The 21,942-nt window shown below is 38.5% G+C and overlaps 1 protein-coding gene across 1 annotated transcript; it reads right to left on the reverse strand.

Annotated features, from left to right (window-relative positions):
* Positions 1-562: 562 nt before the first annotated feature.
* On the reverse strand, positions 563-20,714 carry gnai3 (guanine nucleotide binding protein (G protein), alpha inhibiting activity polypeptide 3). Its single transcript, XM_026332216.2, has 9 exons — positions 20,072-20,714; positions 11,403-11,445; positions 10,759-10,900; positions 10,485-10,642; positions 9,020-9,148; positions 8,008-8,137; positions 7,202-7,355; positions 6,447-6,654; positions 563-3,449 (listed from the first exon to the last, which is right to left on the reverse strand). Exons 1-8 carry the CDS (start codon positions 20,187-20,189, stop codon positions 6,464-6,466), a joined length of 1,065 nt encoding a protein of 354 aa, XP_026188001.1. The 5' UTR covers positions 20,190-20,714; the 3' UTR covers positions 563-3,449; positions 6,447-6,463.
* Positions 20,715-21,942: the final 1,228 nt, after the last annotated feature.

The raw sequence follows: 21,942 nt of genomic DNA on the forward strand, positions 1-21,942 counted from the left end.
TGGAGGACAGAGGATCCTCAGTTTGTTGTGTTCATGCCAAGTCCTGGAGCTGATCACTGACCTCTCCTAGCACCTCACCAACAGTACATCCCTGCAACACAGTGTACATCCAGCAGCGCTGAAACAATTAAGTCACTATATCATTGTTGTGGACAGCTTTCTATAAGATTCTTTCGTTTTTCTAAAGTACAGTATATGCATATGTAACAACATAAGCTGCTGGTTTGAGGATATGAGGATTAAATAGCTGCTTGTTTGATCCTTATTGCTACCTTGTGACACTAAAACCAAGTTCTGTAAAATGAATAAAACAATAAAAAAATAATTTAAAAAAATTGAGAAAATAACATTTTGAATAGCAACATTGCAAACTTGTTTTTGTTTTTAAGTACAGTAGTCTCTGTGGTCTTGCTATTTAAACTCTAAAAAGTTGCTGAACAAATATAAATCTCAGATATTCCCAGTACTTGCAGTAAATTCAGATTAAAAACCAAACTGTACATGTATCTAAATAGTGTTAAATATTTTAAATTCACGTATTTTAATGTGAAGAACGTCAAACATGGTAGAAAAACTTTGTACATAAGAGTAGATCATTTATAATATTTTGAAAGATAAGCCTATATCAAAAATATGAGAGGGAAACCCTAGAGGGATGACATTTTATGTTGAAAAGGAAAGGAAAATCTACAGTTTGTCCTTTCTTATGAAATGTAGAGCCATGAAATAAAGATGCATTAACTTCAGTTGTTCTATTTGCATTTCTTGCTGCCAAATAACACTCATTCATTGAATAATTACGAAAACAGGACTCTCAACCCAGACTGATCACCTCACACTGTTACTGACAATAGTGCAATTATTTGATTTCACTGTTCTAGTCAGAAGGGAAATGACAGTATGTGGAAGTTCATTAACAATAAATCTATTGAGAGAGCAAAACAAATTAACATGGTAATTAATCTGGAAGTTGAGATTTGCTGCAAGATTGTGCAGGGGTAGCAAGCAAGGACAAAATAGAGTATAAACAATGTCTGGGGTTGACAAGTGGAACTACATTGGTAGTTTTGAGTAATAGTTTCTTTTAGTCCCATATTTAAATTAGCATACTCTCAGTGTTGGTATGTTCCAAACTTTAGGACAACAGAGAAGAAAATTCATTACAATTCTGGCGGTGTCATTTGGTTTGGTCCCAGCTTTGTAACTTTAAACTTTTTCACAATGCAGTTCATCACAGTTCTCATATGGACATTTAAAGAAAGCTTTTAAAATGCTTCAGTACAAATTTCACTAAAACAAAGGGAGATAAGTGTCCGCAAACTTTACAGGGTGAATCTCATGAGGCTGTATTTTTGTTTCTGCCAATAAATCCTACGAATAGAGAAGAATCAACAGTAATTTATGTAGTGAATTTTGAGTCAATCCCATCTATACTGCCCTATATAAATACTTACAGTATTAACACCAAATCCGCAGCGCAAAAGGCCATATTTGTGAGCTGTTTTTAAATGACCTTTATGTCTTTTACATAGGAACGATTGATCGTGGGAATTGACTGCTACAAACTAGTGATGACAGAAAGTGTGAAGAAGACAGACTAACCCATTTTAACTAACCTGTTTTAGTTTAGCACAACAGAAAACAGAGAAAGTCACTGGCTATATGCTTTTAACCGGATAAGAAGAAAGACTTATCCTTATCCTTGCATTATACTGACTTGTGGATCTGTTTCAGCATTAATAAGCTTTAATGTAGGCTCACAGTACTTTATACACACAAAGTAAGAAAAAACTGACATATTGGTGAGATGTGGTGTGTGCAACAGCTGGACATTCAACTCAAGCATCCAGACGTGTTGCTTGTGGTAAATTTTAGTTCTTGGTTTAGTCTTTAAAAACAAAAGAAAGGTCAAACAATTTTGTGCCATCATTTAATTATGTTAAAATAAACCAAAACAGCTGCAGAAATGTGTATGGTGAGCTATATTTAAATTCATTACCTTCGGGATATTTGGCTAATAGTACTTCTCTATTCAGAAAGTGACTTCTCTAATACAAACCATTCTATACTGTAGCAGACTTTCAATCCAGAACAAATGCAGTCTAACATGATTATATTCTCCCCTCATGAAAGTGAAAATGTTTTTTTGTTTGATGTTGAAGTGGTTTTAGAGAGGTGCTAATTTAAATGTGTGATCATTTTGATGGCAGTAGGTTTTTTGTACTGTTGAACTGTACTGCAATATAGAGAGGCATTTGTTACTTATCCAAGCTACACTGATACTGGCCAAAATAAAAGAAACACCTGTCAATATAACATACCACATTTCAACACCACCACAAACTAAATCATTCTTTATCGCACAATTAAATCAACACCCCTCTATAATAGTTTCAACACAAATTCAACATAATCACCTTCATGAATAGAAGGTTTATTGCAGTTCTGCTGTAGTAAACAACATTAACTTTAGCTTGATGTACATAATAAACTGCCAACGGAGCGCATAACAGTTACTTCTTCAGCATTATGTGAGGGATACAGCCAAAGAACACAAATAAAGTCTCTGGCAATATCAAACTATGTCACTTGATACACTTTGAAGTGTTGATATTTCTGTGTTGCCTGACACTGTGAATAAGATTAGTCATGTATTTAAACTCATATGGGAAAAAAAAAACATTAAAAGAGGATCTCCCTTCACTATTTGCAGTGACGTCTCTCAAGTATAAAAATTACTGATGAATACAGTGTGGTCTAGTTAAAATTGAAATAACTATGTAGACAGCAATGTTATTGAGTTCATTAGAACCTTGCTGACTAATCTCGGACCAAAAAGGTTACGCTATATACACCAAAACTACTCACACAAAATGCATTCCCATACATAAGTTATGGCATTCACACATCCAAAAGTGGCAACACTATATAACTCAAAATGAAAATAAAAATGAAATGAAAATGAAATATAACAAACGCAAATATTCAATAAAAGCAATATGGTATAGACAAAAAGCTAAGAGAAGATGCAACACAAAGGGAAATACTTTTACATACAGCTGTGAAACTGTGAAATGCAGTATTAGTTTTGATAAACTGACAGTCTGTTTTGGTCCTTGCAATGACAGCCAAAATATATGTGTCACACATCAGATGGGCATAAGCATTATCTACCAGCCCCTTTGTGATGTAAATATCTTAAGGGCTCCACAAGAACTCACAGTGATCATTTCACAAGCCTCCTCCACTTAGTACTCCTTTCTAGTATGCAGTGCATCTTAACACCTATTAAGACAATAGTGATAATAGTATCAAGTCCCTCAATTATGGAATTTAGCTCCTGCATACAGCATTGCCAGCAGGTCAGTCTTTAATAACAATCTGCTATCCAATTAACCTTCTGCAGACAAGACGTACCAGCCCAGAAGTCTTCACTCTTCTGTAGACACCTACAGCGATAAGGAGAAAAAGATGACTGCAATATTCATGGAAGCAGGAATAATAATAATAAAAAAAAAAAAAACTCACTAAACCCATCACTGTGAGTAGGATGGCCCGTTAGTACACCGTTACAACAAAAATAATAATCCTATGGATATTTGTAATAATAATACAGTGGGTACGGAAAGTATTCAGACCCCTTTAAATTTTTCACTCTTTGTGTCATTGCAGCCATTTGCCAAAATCAAAAAAGTTCATTTTATTTCTCATTAATGTACACTCAGCACCCCATCTTGACAGAAAAAAACATAAATGTAGAAATTTTTGCAAATTTATTAAAAAAGAAAAACTGAAACATTACATGGTCATAAGTATTCAGACCCTTTGCAGTGACACTCATATTTGACTCACATGCTGTCCATTTCTTCTGATCCTCCTTGAGATGGTTCTGCTCCTTCATTGGAGTCCAGCTGTGTTTAATTAAACTGATTGGACTTGATTAGGAAAGGCACACACCTGTCTATATAAGACCTTACAGCTCACAGTGCATGTCAGAGCAAATGAGAATCATGAGGTCGAAGGAACTGCCCAAGGAGTTCAGAGACAGAATTGTGGCAAGGCACAGATCTGGCCAAGGTTACAAAAGAATTTCTGCAGCACTCAAGGTTCCTAAGAGCACAGTGGCCTCCATAATCCTCAAATGGAAAAAGTTTGGGACGACCAGAACTCTTCCTAGACCTGGCCGTCCAGGCAAACTGAGCAATCGTGGGCGAAGAGCCTTGGTGAGAGAGGTAAAGATGAACCCAAAGATCACTGTGGCTGAGCTCCAGAGATGCAGTAGGGAGATGGGAGAAAGTTCCACAAAGTCAACTATCACTGCAGCCCTCCACCAGTCAGGGCTATATGGCAGCGTGGCCCGACGGAAGCCTCTCCTCAGTGCAAGACACATGAAAGCCCACATAGAGTTTGCCAAAAAACACATGAAGGACTCCCAGACTATGAGAAATAAGATTCTCTGGTCTGATGAGACCAAGATTGAACTTTTTGGCGTTAATTCTAAGCGGTATGTGTGGAGAAAACCAGGCACTGCTCATCACCTGCCCAATACAATCCCTACAGTGAAACATGGTGGTGGGAGCATCATGTTGTGGGGGTGATTTTCAGCTGCAGGGACAGGACGACTGGTTGCAATTGAAGGAAAGATGAATGTGGCCAAGTACAGAGATATCCTGGAGGAAAACCTCTTCCAGAGTCCTCAGGACCTCAGACTGGGCCGAAGGTTCACCTTTCAACAGGACAATGACCCTAAGCACACAGCTAAAATAACAAAGGAGTGGCTTCGGAACAACTCTGTGACCGTTCTTGACTGGCCCCGCCAGAGCCCTGACCTAAACCCTATTGAGCATCTCTGGAGAGACCTAAAAATGGCTGTCCACCAACGTTCACCATCCAACCTGACAGAACTGGAGAGGATCTGCAAGGAAGAATGGCAGAGGATCCCCAAATCCAGGTGTGAAAAACTTGTTGCATCATTCCCAAGAAGACTCATGGCTGTACTAGCGCAAAAGAGTGCTTCTACTCAATACTGAGCACAGGGTCTGAATACTTATGACCATGTGATATTTCAGTTTTTCTTTTTTAATAAATTTGCAAAAATTTCTACATTTCTGTTTTTTTTCTGTCAAGATGGGGTGCTGAGTGTACATTAATGAGAAATAAAATGAACTTTTTTGATTTTGGAAAATGGCTGCAATGACACAAAGAGTGAAAAATGTAAAGGGGTCTGAATACTTTCCGTACCCACTGTATCTCTACAGTGGCTATTTTCATACTAGTTTTACCAGAAAAGTATTCTACAGTGTCAGACCAATAGTTTTTATACATTTCTTTTTTGTTTTTTTACAAATGCTAATGTTAGCATACCCAAATGCACTCAGTTAGCATGTTGACATAACAATAGATGCTACACAGCGTTACGTCCATGTTTCACCTGTAAAAATCAACGTTAATTAGGATAATACTGACTTTAACATGCTAACGTACTGTTGGTAATGTTATATGCTAAAGAGAAGTTTTTAGTTAGCCTTACAGTTCGCTAGCTAACATGACAATTAGCATTTGTATGTTAATGTTACAGACACGCAAAAATTTCTCACTTAAGATAATTTCCTTTTCCGTATCTCAACTTGTATTCCTTCATAGTAAACTTACTTTGCTTTATTGTGCATGTTTTATTAGCATTTTTGTCAGATAAGATGAGATAAAATGCCTATCCTACATGATGCTATGGGGGAGCTTTATTTAAACCATTTCTTTAACATAACACAACAACAACCAATGTCAATAAACCTTGTCTAGTATCTATTTGCTGATATTTTAATTACTGAAGCTCCAAAATTAAAGTTGTCTTAACAGTAAATCAAGCTAGCATTAGCATAAGACTCGAAAACAAAGCATTAGCTACCTCTGCCTAGCCCCCGCAAAGAAGGCCGCATTTGAAGGAGCCTTAGAAATGGAAAAGCTTTGTCTAGACACTGTGACACAATCAGCCTTCAACTGCAGCCTTCGAAGGATGCTGCCCCTGAATTAGGACACAGCCGTGAGGTCCCACCTCAGAGTTCAGTTGGTTAGAAGGTTGGTTGGAAGAGGGAAGCTCGTTTACAAAACATCTCCTTTCACTGCTGCCAGAAGTTTTGACAGCACTTCTCCGTATTATATGTTTAAGGGCATACAGTACTATGCAAAAGCAAAAAAATACACAGTGGATGCATTTAATAGAAATTACATAAGTAGTTCTTTATTTATCAATTAACTTCATACAAGTGATGAAAGGAAAGATAACCTAAATCTAATCAGTATTTGCAGTATTTGATATATTGGTGGTGTTACATAAAAACACCACTGAGAGTGAATCACTTAAGACACTTTAAAAAACAATCTAACATTGTTGGCTAAGCAACAACACCATGTTACCTCATCTCTTCAGTAAAAGTCAATGTGCTGACCTGCAGTGACTGAAGCTTTAGTAGAGCCCAATCTCCCTCAGGTTGATCTTGATGATCACATCGGTGACGGCATCAAACACAAACTGCACATTCTTGGTGTCTGTGGCACAAGTGAAGTGGGTGTAGATCTCCTTGGTGTCCTTTCGTTTATTTAAGTCCTCAAACTGACACTGGATATAAGCCGCTGCCTCTTCGTATGAGTGACCACCTACAGTAAAAAAAGTCATTTAATGTGGATCGACGCAGTATATTCTCTGACACAGAAGCATTTTTAATGGGTTATTTTTTTGGTTGATGCAGCTTCTTGTTCAACTTTGGTACACATGCTGCTGCAGACTTGATTTCTGATCAACAGTGGAAGGAACTGTATGCAAAGTACCTGAAATCTATCTCTGAGATTCTTGTTCAGAAAAACCTTCTGTGATATTTACTGACATTAAAAAAGATGAACCATGACACAGACTTATGTGTTATAGATTTATGAATAGCTACAACTATACAACCACTGGTACTGCAATAATACTGTAGGTATTTTACAGCATAGTTCACATGTCATAAAACAACAACAGCCTTTGTCCAATTGGTAAAACTGTCATGGGCATAAGACATGCGCATAATTATGTTTTACACAAGTCACAACTGTCTTTTGCTGCAGAATCTGTGCAGATTACACATTTCCAGGAAGTCAAAACCAAGAAACAAAAGGATAAATGTTTCCTCACTCTTAAGCACTGACTACACAAAAGTTGTCTCACCAGAGTACTCAGGGTAGCAGATAGTGAGTGGACTCCTGCTTATCTTCTCTTCAAACAAGTCCTTCTTGTTGAGGAAGAGGATGATGGAGGTGAGCGTGAACCACTTGTTGTTGCAGATGGAGTCAAAAAGCTTCATGCTCTCGTGCATCCGGTTCTGAGGACAGAGCAGATGTGAGTTTACCTACAACAGTCCTTTCCCAGAGTAGGCATTTTTGTATTTCACAGTAGAAAAAGCACACATGTACTGTAAGTAATCTAATTAATGATGGCTGAGTTCCATTTCGCTGCTTTGTTTATAGGGTCATGCAGGGTTAATGGGAATTTTCATTCCATTTAAATTTAAGACACAGAACATGCAGACTAATAAAACATTTTATACTGTTATACTGTTAGAGACTGTGAAAAAAAGAACTGTAATGTCTTTGCCAACATTTATACTCTATAAAAGCTAGCTCACTGTCACACTGCCATGGCTTACAGGGACACTTAAATAGAACAGAGACATCACTATTGTATTAACAACACCTGTGCCTTTCCTCCTGTGACAACTCAGGCATTATAGTGTGCCCAACATTTTGTAGTGGTGTCTGAATGCTGAGTGTTTAACTCTATCCACTATACAGCAATACCAAAATTATATAATGGAATCTAAAAGGTAAATGGCACATACACTGGCCCCTGATAGAGTATATTAGCTGAATACTGAGGGAGTTTTAACAGAAAATGAATAAATGAATGAAATCCAATATCAACTATGTGTTGAAATACAAAGGGTGAAACAAAATCACAGTGTATCCATCATTTACCATCTCCTCATCCTCAGCCAAGACAAGGTCGTAGTCACTGAGAGCTACACAGAAAATGATAGCAGTGACCCCCTCAAAACAATGAATCCACTTCTTCCTCTCTGAACGTTGACCCCCGACATCAAACATCCTGAAGACACATATACAGAAACATTAACTGGATAAATGCACAGAAAATGTGCTCATTTTATTTTTATGTCATTTTTATCTTCTTATTTTATGAGGATGTGTGTCCTCTTAAATCCAGCGCAAGAGCATATACACGAACGCATGCGCCATGCTGGTGACCTCGCTTTGTAATCTCATGTTTGTGTCTGCTGCCTCTGTTTTCCACCTGAGGCCCTCAGAGGCAAACTGAATCTACATTGAGCTGTTTAACCGATACAGAAATGACACAAAAAGACACTTCAGAGGCAATTCAGTGATTACATATTTCCAGAACCTGAACTTTTTTTTTTTTTTTTTCATGGGATTACCAAGACAAACCAGGGAGGTTATTACAGTTAATGTTTCACCAATATTTATAAGTACAGGATCTGGACATAATAATGTAAAAGGTCTGAAGCGATGTAATTACATTAACCACCACAAAGCTGGGTCATATTAGGCCCACCAGCAACATTTGTGAATTATAAAACAGGTTTAATAATCAGGAAGAGATAAGTAACAGAGCTGCAAACAAGCCAAATCATCTGTGAGCAAAATTAAGGTGCATCACAAAAATGTTTATAGTTTTTATGAGTATAATGATCATCACATAATTGATTCCCAACTTTTTATGAGATCAATAATACAAATATAAATCATGTTGAAACAATGGAGTAAACAGTAAAGGAAAGTTTTGGGAATCCATGTGCTAAGTCTGTAATGAAGAGAAGTAAATGCTGACCAAATACACTAAATCAGGTCAGGTCCTTGCTGCCCATAAAGTTTATTAAGTTCTTTTTATACCACAAACAGCCCGCCTGAGAGCAGGACCCTTCATCAGCAGATAAATTGCAGATATACTAACTTGAAGTAAAGATCTTTGAAGGTGAAGTGTGTTTCCACGATGCCAGTGGTCTTTACACGTGTTCGCAACACATCCTGCTGAGTCGGGACATAGCTTGGCTGGCAGATCCTGTCCAAGTCGTTCAGGTAGCTGTGAAACAAAAAATGTATGAAGATAACCCCGGGGCAAACACACACACACACACACACACACACACACACACACACACACACACACACACACACACGTGCGCGCACACACACACACACACACACACACACACACACACTAATACAAGTTAAATTTGCATATAACACCAAAATTATCACAGACAAGTAATCCCGTGTTCCTTCATATTTTTATCATATCCAGATGCCTTTTAGACTTTTGGTACAAAAAAAAAAAGACACAATAATGTTTTTTATACACGTGCGTCTAATGGAGGACTATTTGTGCAGACAGACATCCGGGGACTGCACAGAATGATACTAAATATGGGCTCATATTTTGTTAGATGATAAACACTTGCTCTTTATGGGCTGAGTAAAAACAGACTAACTCCACTGTTCCCTCTTGTCTATGGACAAAGTGCACCAAGATCCATGGCAGCTTGGCTGTTTTCAAAACAGTCAGTGGTTGTCCTTCACACTAAGCTGCTTTTTCTTTCAGAACGAGTGTGAAATAAATGTTTCAGAAACAGAAAACCTTGGGCTTTATCCACTGGTAATGCATGACTGGACTATATTTAGCTCAAACAACTTGGTTTACATTTTTCACTCAACTTTATCAGACGGTTTCATTCAGTGGTTGTCTATCATAATAACAACATAATAACATTTTCTTGTTCTGTTTCATGTTTCTCCTTTTTCAGGAATGCAATAAGCTGTAAAACAAGCTGACACAGGATCATGAAAAACAAGACACATCTTGTCCCACTTTTAGTTACAGTTGCGATATCACAGACAAGTAGGGGGAAAACTATTATTCAAAATCGTCTCCCTGATTATGATGAAGAAAACAAGGTTACTAGAAATGTCTTTTGCCAATGCGCTAGTAAGCCTGAAACTGGGTCATGCAATCTCATAAACATAATTGTAGAAGCAATTTCACTTCAGTCATGAATTTTCAGTCTTAATTAGTTGGGTATTATCAAGTGTGTGTTACCAAGGAAATACAGTTTTAATCCAATTACTCAACCTCTTAACAGTACTTCACTGATTTAGCATGGCATTCCTATCACGCAGTGGAACTCAAAAAACGGGCTGTTATAAAACAAATTCAAGAACCACAGATATTATCAGTTTTATTCCAGGCAATATTCTAGTAAAGTGGTGCCCAAACATTTTCTGCTGGGCCCCCTTTTTTATTGAGTGAAAATAATTTAATATTTTAATAATTTTTATTAGATCTTAAGGGGCTCATATGACTAGAAAAAGTAGTTATTGGTAAGTCTGTGGGGTCTGTATGTTGAGAAATAGGCCCTTACTATGCTGCAGAGTCGTTGAGCTGATACTCTCGTGATCGATCAAAGCATGCCTGGACTCCACCATCATTCCACAGCCTCTGAATCACGCCGGTCAGCTCTGCCGACATCACCCCTTCCTCCGCCGAGCTGGCCAGGGCAAACAGCTGACGGGCATCATCCTTTCAACAAAGACAATAATTGCTATCATCGTAAAATCTTGTAAAATCCTGTGGTGAATCACGTCGTGAATGAGGATGCGGCTTTTGATACAGTAGTGTGATTGTGACTAGCTTACCGCCCGAGCGCCATCCCCAAAATCTATCTTTAACCGACCCATTGCTCTGATGATGGCAATGATGGACTGGATGGTGTTGCTGTACACTACCACTTTGTACTGCTTACACTCCTCTTCTGAGTAGCCATCCTCATGAATGATTCTGAAACAAAACAAAAAACATACTTTTTAGACTCCAGCTAAATATTTGATACTGTGAACAATGTGGGCCAAATTACAGTTAAAAAAAAAAAAAAAAAAAAATCATGCAACACTGTCATTAGTGGTGGAGTTTGAGCCTCACTGAGCATGCAGCATGGCTAATGTGGGAACCAGGGGAGTCTATTCAGGCCCTGCCAGGTTACGACCGGCCTTTGTGGCCATTGTTTAACATGTTATGGAAAAGGGTGCTTCCTCCTCTGCCTAAGCGGAGCAAAATGAGGCTCCAACTCTGCTTCTACAGCACTTCCACAAAGATGAACAGAGCATTCTCCGAACTATGAACTGTAGCAACAGGATTAACGCTAAAACTGGGAGTAAGGGAATGAGCCTGTCTTTCATCAACATAATACAAAAATAGCGTCAACATTTCTTACGGAATGTAGGAGTTTGATATTATGTCATGTGCGCTTGGTATAAGGACGATGTTACAAGCTGTAACTTACTTCATCTGCTTCACAATTGTGCTTTTTCCAGATTCCCCAGCACCTGAAAAAACAGGGACAGTAAAGTTATATAAGACAAGAAACACCACCACTCATGACAGCAGCCGCAAAAAAACCAACCACCAACCAACCACATATTATCTCACAGTTTCAGAGCCATCACATGGACAATGGATCAACAGTGCCACAGCCACAGCACACAGTGTGAAAATATGTGTCCACGCAAACACAGACACCAGTGTCAAATAAAGAAATTTAATATTAACTGCTTCCCATAAAATGTGTATACCATACCAAACCGATGCAGAGATCATTATGGGAAATGAGCATTAGGAAGCGAAAGCTTTTTTAACGATGTGTACATCTGTGACAAGAGATGAGTGGAACAACTGAAATCAAAGCTTTACAAAGCCTCAGTTAAAATAAATGGGAACATTATTTCTCATGAGGAACCTTTACAGTAATTTTACAACAGTCAGCCAAACAGGAAGCAGTTGTCACGTTTCTGGATGAACCAGTGTTTTTCCACTGGAGAGACAATCCCAGATATTATGCTGTTTTGGGCATTAGAGAGAAGAGGGGTCATAAAAACACCACAGGACTCAAAAGTGTCTGTCAGCTAAGCCCCCGCCCAAAAACAAACACCAATTCATTTTCCTGCCCAAACAGTATAGAGAAGTTCACACATACATATTTATAACACATATTTATCCTCTCTTATTTCCCTCTTAACAGACTCAACATAGACTTGGACAACAGACTTTACATTTCTTATAATCATGTTAGGAGTCAATTTTTTTTTTTTTTTTTTTTTTTTACCAGCCATTAATGAGTTTCACCGGAGGGCTTGACTGCTTTTTGAAAAAGCATTTTAAAAAACAAATGGCATCCACACTAGCGCTGACACTGGATCCCTCAGCAGCTCCTCAAACATTGCCAGTTGTGCTTCCTGGAATCATTATTCATTATTATAAATATGTAACTAACATTTATAACTTCAAAAGCTTAAACTTTGATTAATTTGCAAATTATTCTACTATACTAATTTGTATATTAGTTGTCTGGTCTATAAATATACCTGTATAAAATAATTGTCATGTCTGTATAAGGTTCAAAAGTGAAAAAAAATGTAAAAACATTCAAGCGAATACATCCAAGCAACACAGTGAAGCAAGTGAGTGTCTGGCATTGTTATATAATACCAGCTGACTAATTTGCAGCTCTACGTGAATGTGTTACAAGATTTGGATAACTGTACACACAGATGACACCGATTAATTTCAATGCAAACAACACAAGAGTCTTAGCTCTTCCTGCACTTCTTCCACACTGCCAAGCCTGTGTCTACACTGTACCATCAGCTTGTTCATAAACATAAAAAGAACTTTGCTAGACTTTGAGGAAGGTCTATAAATATTACATTATTTGACATTCAAAGAAATATGCTTCACTTTCTTGCCAAGGGCTACTCATAACTCATCACTCATAACTGTCTGCTCACTAAGAAGTTGGCCCCATGCCATTTTTATTTACATCTATGCCATGTACCAACACAGTGGAGGGCAGCTGCCTCAATCCTACTCCCTACCAAATTGATCATGTTGTTGACAGTGCTGTAGCCTCACTGCGTGAAACGCTTGACACTGCGGCCCCTCTGAAAAAGAAGTTAGTGAATCAGAGGAGATTAGCTCCATGGTACAGTTTACATATTTGTACCTTACCTTAAAGCAGGCATCACAAAGGCTGGAAAGGAAGTGGCGTTCCACAAATTTAGAGGAATTTTATCTAGCCTGGAAAAACAGTCTATTAACATATAAAATAGCTCTCCGTAAAGCCAGAACTGCATACTATTCATCACTAATAGAGGAAAATAAGGATAATCCCAGGTTTCTTTTCAGCACTTTAGCCAGGCTGACAAAAAGTCACAGCTCTGTTGAGCCCAGTGTTCCCTTAGCTCTCAGCAGTGATGACTTTATGAGTTTCTTTACAAATAAAATCACAACTATTAGAGATAAAATTCATCAGATGCTTCCTATAGCTGCCATAAATGAATCTTCTACTATAGTAGCTCTTGAATCATCTGTAAGACCAGTTATGTTTAGACTGCTTCTCTCCCATAGATCTCTCTGAATTCACATCAGTAGTTGCTTCATCGAAATCATCAACCTGTCTCTTAGACCCCATCCCGACTAGACTGCTTAAAGAGACCCCCCCTGCCATTAATTAACTCATCTTTATTAGACTTAGTAAATTTATCTCTAGTATCAGGCTACGTACCACAGGCCTTTAAGACTGCAGTAATCAAACCCTTACTCAAAAAGCCTAGTCTTGATCCAGGAGTCTTGGCTATTTATAGACTAACCTACCATTTATTTTTAAAAGCCTTGAAAAAGCTGTTGCTAAGCAGCTATCAGACCACTTACACAGAAGTGAACTATTTGAAGATTTTCAATCAGGATTTAGAGCACATCATAGTACAGAAACAGCACTGTTAAAAGTCACCAACGAGCTTCTCTTAGCCTCAGATAATGGACTGGCTTCTATACCTGTCCTCCTAGACCTTACTGCTGCATTTGACACTATTGACCACAGCATCTTATTACAGAGACTGGAGCACGAGGAAAAGCATTAAAATGGTTCCAATCCTATTTATTGGACAGATTCCAGTTTGTTCATGTCCATGATGAACCTTTCACGTGCACAAAAGTTAATTATGGAGTTCCACAAGGTTCTGTGCTAGGACCGATTCTATTCACCTTGTACATGCTTCCTTTAGGCAATGTTATTAGGAAGCACTCTATTAATTACCAGTGCAATGCAGATGACACTCAGCTGTATCTATCTATGAAACCTGTTAACACAAACCAGTTAACCAGACTTCAAGCGTGTCTAACTGACATAAAGGCCTGGATGACCAGTAACCTTCTACTTTTAAATTCAGAGAAAACAGAAGTTATTGTATCTGGGCCTAAAAACCTCAGAAATAGCTTTTCTAAAATTATAGCTACTTTAGGTGGCATAGCCCTGTGAAAAACTTTGGAGTTATTTTTGACCAGGACATGTCCTTTAACTCACACATAAAACTAATCTCTAGAACTGCCTTCTTTCACCTGCGCGACATTGCCAAAATTAGGAACATCCTGTCTCAAAATGATGCAGAAAAACAAGTCCATGCATTTGTTACCTCAAGGCTAGATTACTGTAATTCATTATTATCTGGATGTCCCAGTATCTCCATAAAAAGCCTCCAGTTAATCCAGAATACTGCAGCCAGAGTCCTGACAGGACTAGCAAAAGAGATCACATTTCGCCTATATTAGATTCTCTTAATTGGATCCCTGTAAAATACAGAATAGAATTTAAAATCCTTCTTCTCACATACAAATCGCTTCATGATCAAGCTGCTTCATACCTTAAAGACCTCATAGTACCATATTATCCCAACAGAGCACTTCGCTCTCAGAGTGCAGGTCTACTTGTGGTTCCCAGAGTTTCCAAAAGTAGAATGGGAGGCAGAGCCTTTAGCTATCAAGCTCCTCTCCTGAGGAACCAGCTCCCAGTCTGGGTTCAGGAGGCAGACACTCGCTGTACTTTTAAGGCTAGACTTAAAACCTTCCTTTTTGACAAAGCGTATAGTTAGGGCTGGCTTCAGGTAACCCATCCATTAAAGGGAGTTTTTCCTCTCCACTGTCACCAAGTGCTTCCTCATAAGGAATTTGTTGGGTTTTTTTTTTTTTTTTTTTTTTGTAAAGTGCCTTGAGATGATTTGTATTGTGATTTGGCACTATACAAATAAAATTGAATTGAATTGAACTTAGCTTAGCACAATGACTGGAATCAGTGGGAAACAGTTAGCCTGGCTCCGTCTAAAGGTAAAAAATATGTCTGTTATTTAAAGCTCACAAATGAACAGGAAAATGAGATCCATCCATTATCTATATGCGCTTATTTCTAACCAGGGTCACGGGGATCTGCTGAAACTTATCCCAGCTCACTTTGGGTGAAAGGCAGGGGTACACCCTGGACAGGTCATCAGAGGAAAATTAGATGGAATATGTTATTTAGTGAGCTTTAGAAACATTTTATTTCTGGTCATGGTAGTTATTGCTGCCTGAGTTCCATTTTTTAAAATAAGCTATCCTTGTCATAGTTATATTTTTGTGTTTACTATAACGAAATCTTCTCATTTAGCTCTCCACAAAAAAGCCAGTAAGCATATTTCCCAAAATGCCAAACTATTTATTTTAGCTACATGCTTCAAAACCTCCTACATTTGTCATGAGAACTGTTTGTAAAACATCATAACAATGTAACCATCTGCTGCTACACTGATGGCTAAAATATGCTGCTGGATTTGAAAACACTGTTCAGTGCCACCTATTCAAACACCTTAAAGTCCGTGATTTCTCATGGCTGAAGTTTAATTAAAGATGCTCAGATGTATGTGTGTACATGAAACATTAGATGTCAACCGGTGAGAAATTATTTCCATAAACATCAGCAGTGAGTTTACACTGGCAGTACAAACTTATTTGCTTAATATAACCACAGCAATTATCAGAAACCACAGGATGAAGAAGATTTCCGGCCCTGGACTTGAAGTATGGATTCCTGCTTCTTTTAAAGCAGCCAAGAGCGAATCTCAGTGGAACAAAATTTCAAAATAAGGATATACATTTTCTTAATGTTGTTTATCCCCAAAAAGGTGGCAAGACACATTCCTACTGGCAGGCAGGAATCCATAGCAGATGAATTTGGTCAAGGAGGCTTACAGTGGAGTAATGTGTTTAGATGGCCTGCCAACAAAAATGAAATCCATGAATTCTTTGGTTAAGTTGTCACCCGCAAAATAGATTTACTCCTGCTCATACAGACAGGGAGCAGAGCACAAATTGGGTTGCACCTTCGCCTCAGTTCTGTCAGTCACCGTTTCTCTCATTCATGGCATTTTTTGGCTGATTATCAACTGTGGCCTGCTGCCAGCTCACAAACCAAATTTACACAGGCATTTACAGAGTCGTCAGACCCTCGCAAGAGTCAGACTCCAAACCAAGCTTCATTTAACAAGAATCGCAAATGCAGATTTTGTATGAATCATTGTTTGTGGTCAGACAAGAGACCATTTTTGTTGGAAGGCTGCGTTGCCTCTCAAACTTTGTGGTTTTGTATAAAGAACAGTAACCAAGTTCCTCTTTGTTTTTCCCTATAACTCTCTTGTTCCAGCACAGACAGGGAGTGGAGGGCACTGCCTGGAAAAAAATCATTTCCCCTCTCAGCTCTGTGGTCAGGACTTAAAAATGAATGTTTCCATACAATGAGATTTTTGCCTGCATTGTAATGTTGCACCAGAACACATATTAGCCTGAATTTAAGCCCCACAGATCCATTAGCGACTGGTGGGATTTGTCTGTATCCTCGACAATCTGACCCAACAACCACATCTATGTGACTTCATGTGAAATCTATTTCAGGTTTTTGCTCCTGTCATTACACTCAGGGTTCAGCTACCCCAAATAGCCTTTCTTCCATCCAACAAGACAATGCAAGCTTGCTGGACAAAACAATGTAAGGAGTTTGATAAATATCACATTGCAGTTGTGGCTTTTAGCAGCTATAAAGGGGTAGGAAGTACATTTACTGGCATGGCTTTGTTCAGCCATATCTTCTCGATCAAAGAAAATCACTGCAAACATACAGCGTCTGATGGGAAAGCTGCCATTCATTGTGGGAATAATACCTTTACCGGGAATGTGGAGCAGACCAAGAACAACAGAACAAAAAGCAGGAGAACAGTTAAATAAATAATCACATATCTGGAGCATTAGAACCTGATAAATATATTGTAGTTTCTGTTTTTATGATTACTGTTAAATGGGATTTCCGTGGAAACATATATATTTTTTTATCTTGACAGTGTTTACTGCGAGTTCAATATGTAATTTTATGTTTTTAAGATGTGAAAAATATTATTATATATTATTTCCTATCTAACCCACTGAGATCAGAGATACTATATGTTATGAAACAGATAATGAACAACAAATGAATTTCCCCATTTGACAAAAACAAACATCTTCCACTTAGAGGAAATAAGTCTGTAATAAAGATGATGCAACCTGTTGAAGCACAGCCCTCAGTGAGATATGCCTCAGTTTCTTCAGGAAGTCAGGCTGTATGAATGAATGAAGTGATGATTTCATTTCAGTGACTAATTTAGCTAATAACAGTATCTGTACTCAGAATCAACTATTTTTTAATATAATTTAATGTAATGTACTCGTGTTTGTTCTGCTAACATGTTTTGGGACATCTCTAATCAGATGATATGATGTAATGCTAATGTACAGTTGAAATGATGACTGCACATACTGAAAAGGTTTTTCAGTCGATGCACTTCTTATTTTCAGCTGTGGGTTTGAGTCATCTCTTTCTTAAAAGGGTAAAAATTCAAAAGCACCAGATGTCTGAGAAGTTTTATCGTGTCATTCTTTTGACATTAATCGTTAAGTGGCTTACACAACATTTCATTTAAAGAAAAAAATGTCTCAACAAAAAGCTCAATAGCATCATATTATGGCAGTACGATCATTTAGTTCACAGCAAAAAAGTAGTTCCATCTGATATAGGGAAGCAGTTCCATCCATCCATCCATCCATCCAGCCATCCATCCATCCATCCATTATATATCTTATTCCTAACCAGCGTCACAAGGATCTGCTGGAGCCTATCACAGCTCTCTTTGGTGAAAGGCAGGGGTACACCCTGGACAGGTCACCAGTCCATTGCAGGGCAGGTAAGCAGTTATTGGTCTTTTTGATTTTCTTTTTCTATTACGATAGAATATTTTAGCTGCTCTAATAAATATTTGTACACTAGATATAAGGAGTAGTAGTGACAAATACAGCATTATCACCTGACTTTGTAGATGCACTCAGCATTTCTCAGCTCATTGCAGCCCATAATTTAGCAGTTTTGGTTCATAGGCACTGCCCTCATCCATGTTATTTCCAGCTGCACCAGACAGCTGTTGTCAGTAATGTCCTCACAACTTCATTAGGTCCCAGAGTGGGCAAAAAAAGTAAATGAATGAAGGTTGCTTTGTGGAATATGATTTATCATATAAAATCTTCCTAGTGTGAGGATGCAATAAGTAGACCTGTTCTTATGATTTGGAAGTGAAATGGTAATTCTGGCCCCCCTTAGCAAAATGCTAGCAAGACTTATTGTGATTAGAATATATGTGTTTATGAATTCATATTGTGGTAACAGGTAAATCATATACCAGCCATCCATCCAGCCATTATCTATACCCGCTTATTCCTAATTAGGGTCATGGGGATCTTCTGGAGCCTATCAGCATAAAACATTTTATGGTAAATAAAATAATTTTTTAGCATTTTGTAGTTTGTAGTATGTTTAATCTGTCTAATCTTTATCAGCAACAAGTATGTTAACGTACTGGTGGAGTTTTATAATCCTGTGTACAAGTGTGTGACAACTGGACAATTTCAAACTCGCATGGGGGATGTTCCTCTGACGAGGCTCTCTGGTATTAGGAACTGGGTCTGTGCCAGAGAGGCATAGTACAAACTCTTATGTAGCTTCTTCATTATATAAACTTTGTATACAGCACTCGTTCCCAAACGAGACGTCGGGACATCAAAAGGGGTAAATCTGAGGAATTAAAGGAAGAGTAGGGAAACCATTACAGCCTATTGCAGATTATATTTTCCCACTTTACTCAAAGTTAAATTTTTCACAGGATAATTTGATTCCCCAGGTTCCTTTAAATGACAGAACTTTTTAAAGGAACAATAACTGCTCTAAATCACTGTCTGTTTTAGATTTGCCATAACCTAACTACAAATGAAGTATAACTAAAAATGCTGAGTGCAGATGGACTGGGGACATTTAATCCCCCCTGGCACGTCTGTGAGGTCCACACCCACGGTGTCAGCAGTGGGTGCGTTTTACTAACATCTACCACCAGACAGAAAAGGGTCATTATAAGTGGGTGCTACAATATGAACCTGGACCTGAACCTAATGTCATGCACCTGAAGTTCTGTTTTGGTGGCACTGAAGGGCCAGATTTGACTCAGCAGCTGCTTTGTATTATTAGTTTAGACACTAAAACTATGTGGAAGTAAAGAAGATGAAAAACACTACAACAATACATCCGGATACAGCCAAATCCAACACAACTAAAAGCCTTTACTTCAGATTTCTGGATGTTCTGTGGCTGTTCTGATCTTTGAAACTGCTCATCCAGGTCAGCCTGGGCTGGCTCAGCATTTTCCTACACATGCAAAGTTTCATTTGTTGCCCCTGAAAACCTCCCAGAGTGCTTTACAAGAGCGACCTTAGTTGTCAGCAGTCTCCTCTGAGCAAGTCCTCCCTACGCTGAAACAGATCATAGCTAATAGAAAAGCACTGACACAGCAAAGGGCGTGCAGTTTGCCCTCTCACCACCAACATCTGGCTCACTTCTGGAGGTTCCATGAGAGAAGAAATGATGAGCCACAAAACCAGGAGCAGCAGCATGAGGATTGTTTGCAGTCAGATAAACTAAACAGTGCAAATGCAAAGAACCCCCACAGACTGGTCATAATAAAACTATGTTACATGAATTTAAAAAAAAAAAAAAAGAGCCAGCAACATAATTCATACCGAGCAGAAGCAGTTTCACCTCTCTGGAGGATTTCTCTCTGTCTTCTCGCAGGTTTTTATCAATCATTTTACTCCTCTCCACTGCAGCTTTGTCCTCGGCGCTGATTGTGCAGCCCATTATTATTTTTTTTTTTTTACTCTCAGACGACTTCTTAGGTGCCGGATTTTTGTCTCAGTAGCTCATGTGCTGAAAGAAAACGCTCCTGGGTCGGAGAGAGCCGAAGTTTCCCAGCACCGGAGTAGTGGAGAGAAGGGGGGAAAAGGCGTTGGCACTGGAGGCTCGTCGGTCCAACTAAAGCCACAGTCACACAGCTCCAAATCCGTGTTCTGGTCCCCAGGTGCTTCAGTGCTGTTGGTTTACGCGTGAAATCTCGCCAGATATATCTAAAAAATCTTTTAACCCAACTTATCCGTGTTTTGGTGTCAGAGAAACTACAGTTTAAAAAAGGGAAGAAAACAAATTTGTTAACATATAAACGTGTATGAAGAATCGGGGGCTTGTTCCAGCGTTTTTAAAGAAAGTATCCCCCAAAACAAAATCACCACAGTTTTCGCGTTAAACTGATTATCGTTACGCAGTCGCGCGTTCATCCATCTGATCCAGCTGCAAACCGAGAAAACGCCACCGAAAAGTGAAAACTGATGCGCCCCATGGTGCTTATGGGAAATGTAGTCGCCTCCAAAGTCCAAACTACCTATAATAATGATTTCTGTATGTGTATAGCGTCAGTATAGCAGAAAGTCACACATAAATGGATATAATCCTCATTAAGATTTGTCGTCTATTACTTCAAAACAATCGTATTTGCGAGTTTTTCCTCTGCAGTTCAGTCAGTTACTAGTGTTTGGGGCTTTTTTTGTGGTCTGAGGGCGCCCCCCAGTGGGTTAGGAGCTGAGCTGCATGTATGCGTTTTATAAATTCATTACAAACGACACATTTCAGACAAGAACACATGTACAAGCCTACATTGGATTCATGAATAAAACCTTAGTTTATTTAATGTGAACTTAGTAGTGAAAGTGAAAATGTAAATTAGTAAAGAATAATTAAATATCTGAAATGGAGGTTTAAACAGTAAATAAAATATTGCGTTGCTAATTGTTATTAAATCCCATTGAGGGGCCACAGACAACAATAATCTGTAACTTTGCTTTGGTCTTGTGCCGCTCCTGCCAAACGAGCCCCTCAGTACTGTTGCCAGGTCAAGGCCATAGTTACCAAGGCAACAGCTGATTTCAGAGGAGTCAGGATTTGGGAGTAAGTGAGAAAGTCAAGTGAGTTCATGTGTGATCCTGCACAGGGTGAATTTTCACCGTGGTCAGCCTCCATACTCACAGATGCTCTCGTCGTTTTGTTGCTGCGAGTTTATGAATCTGGTTTATAAGAAACATGAATTCATGATGGTTGCAGGTGTACTTGAGCACTTTCACAGGGCAGGTTTTAGCCCATTATAAAGGACAGACTGTTTCTCTGCACTGCAGGTGGCGCCTTCCACAGCTCAACATGAAAGCTATGAGTCACTCTGTCCGATGGAGAGCAGCACAGGAGAGGGTAAGAACAGGATAATCACAGAATAGAGCTCGGGTGATCCTGGGTTGTTGGTAGACTCTGTGTTTGGTTAAACTTTACCTCCAAAATTTCCTTCGAATGTGATTTATACCCCAGAAATGGCTTATACATATCTTCCTGGTGTTAGCTTACACAGTCCAAACAAAATGTTGTCTTAGCCCAAATGTTTGTCTTTATAATTCCTTTTTCATCACTAGTTTTAAGATTTATATTTGAAGATCAGTAAAGTTAGATTCACCTTTAACGCACACTTACTAAAAATAGTTAGTGCGATGAATTAGTATAAGATTTGGGCTGTTTT

This window comes from Mastacembelus armatus, chromosome 7 (genome assembly GCF_900324485.2).
Source record: "Mastacembelus armatus chromosome 7, fMasArm1.2, whole genome shotgun sequence".
NCBI classification, from domain to species: Eukaryota; Metazoa; Chordata; class Actinopteri; order Synbranchiformes; family Mastacembelidae; genus Mastacembelus; species Mastacembelus armatus.

Excerpts from the sequence above, each read along its gene's own strand:
- gnai3 (XM_026332216.2), bottom strand. The coding sequence starts at position 20,189 with ATGGGCTGCACAATCAGCGCCGAGGACAAAGCTGCAGTGGAGAGGAGT. Across the intron at positions 10,643-10,758 it reads TTGGGGATGGCGCTCGGGCG|GATGATGCCCGTCAGCTGTT; the intron begins GTAAGCTAGTCA and ends CTTTGTTGAAAG. Across the intron at positions 8,138-9,019 it reads TTCAAAGATCTTTACTTCAA|GATGTTTGATGTCGGGGGTC; the intron begins GTTAGTATATCT and ends ATGTGTCTTCAG.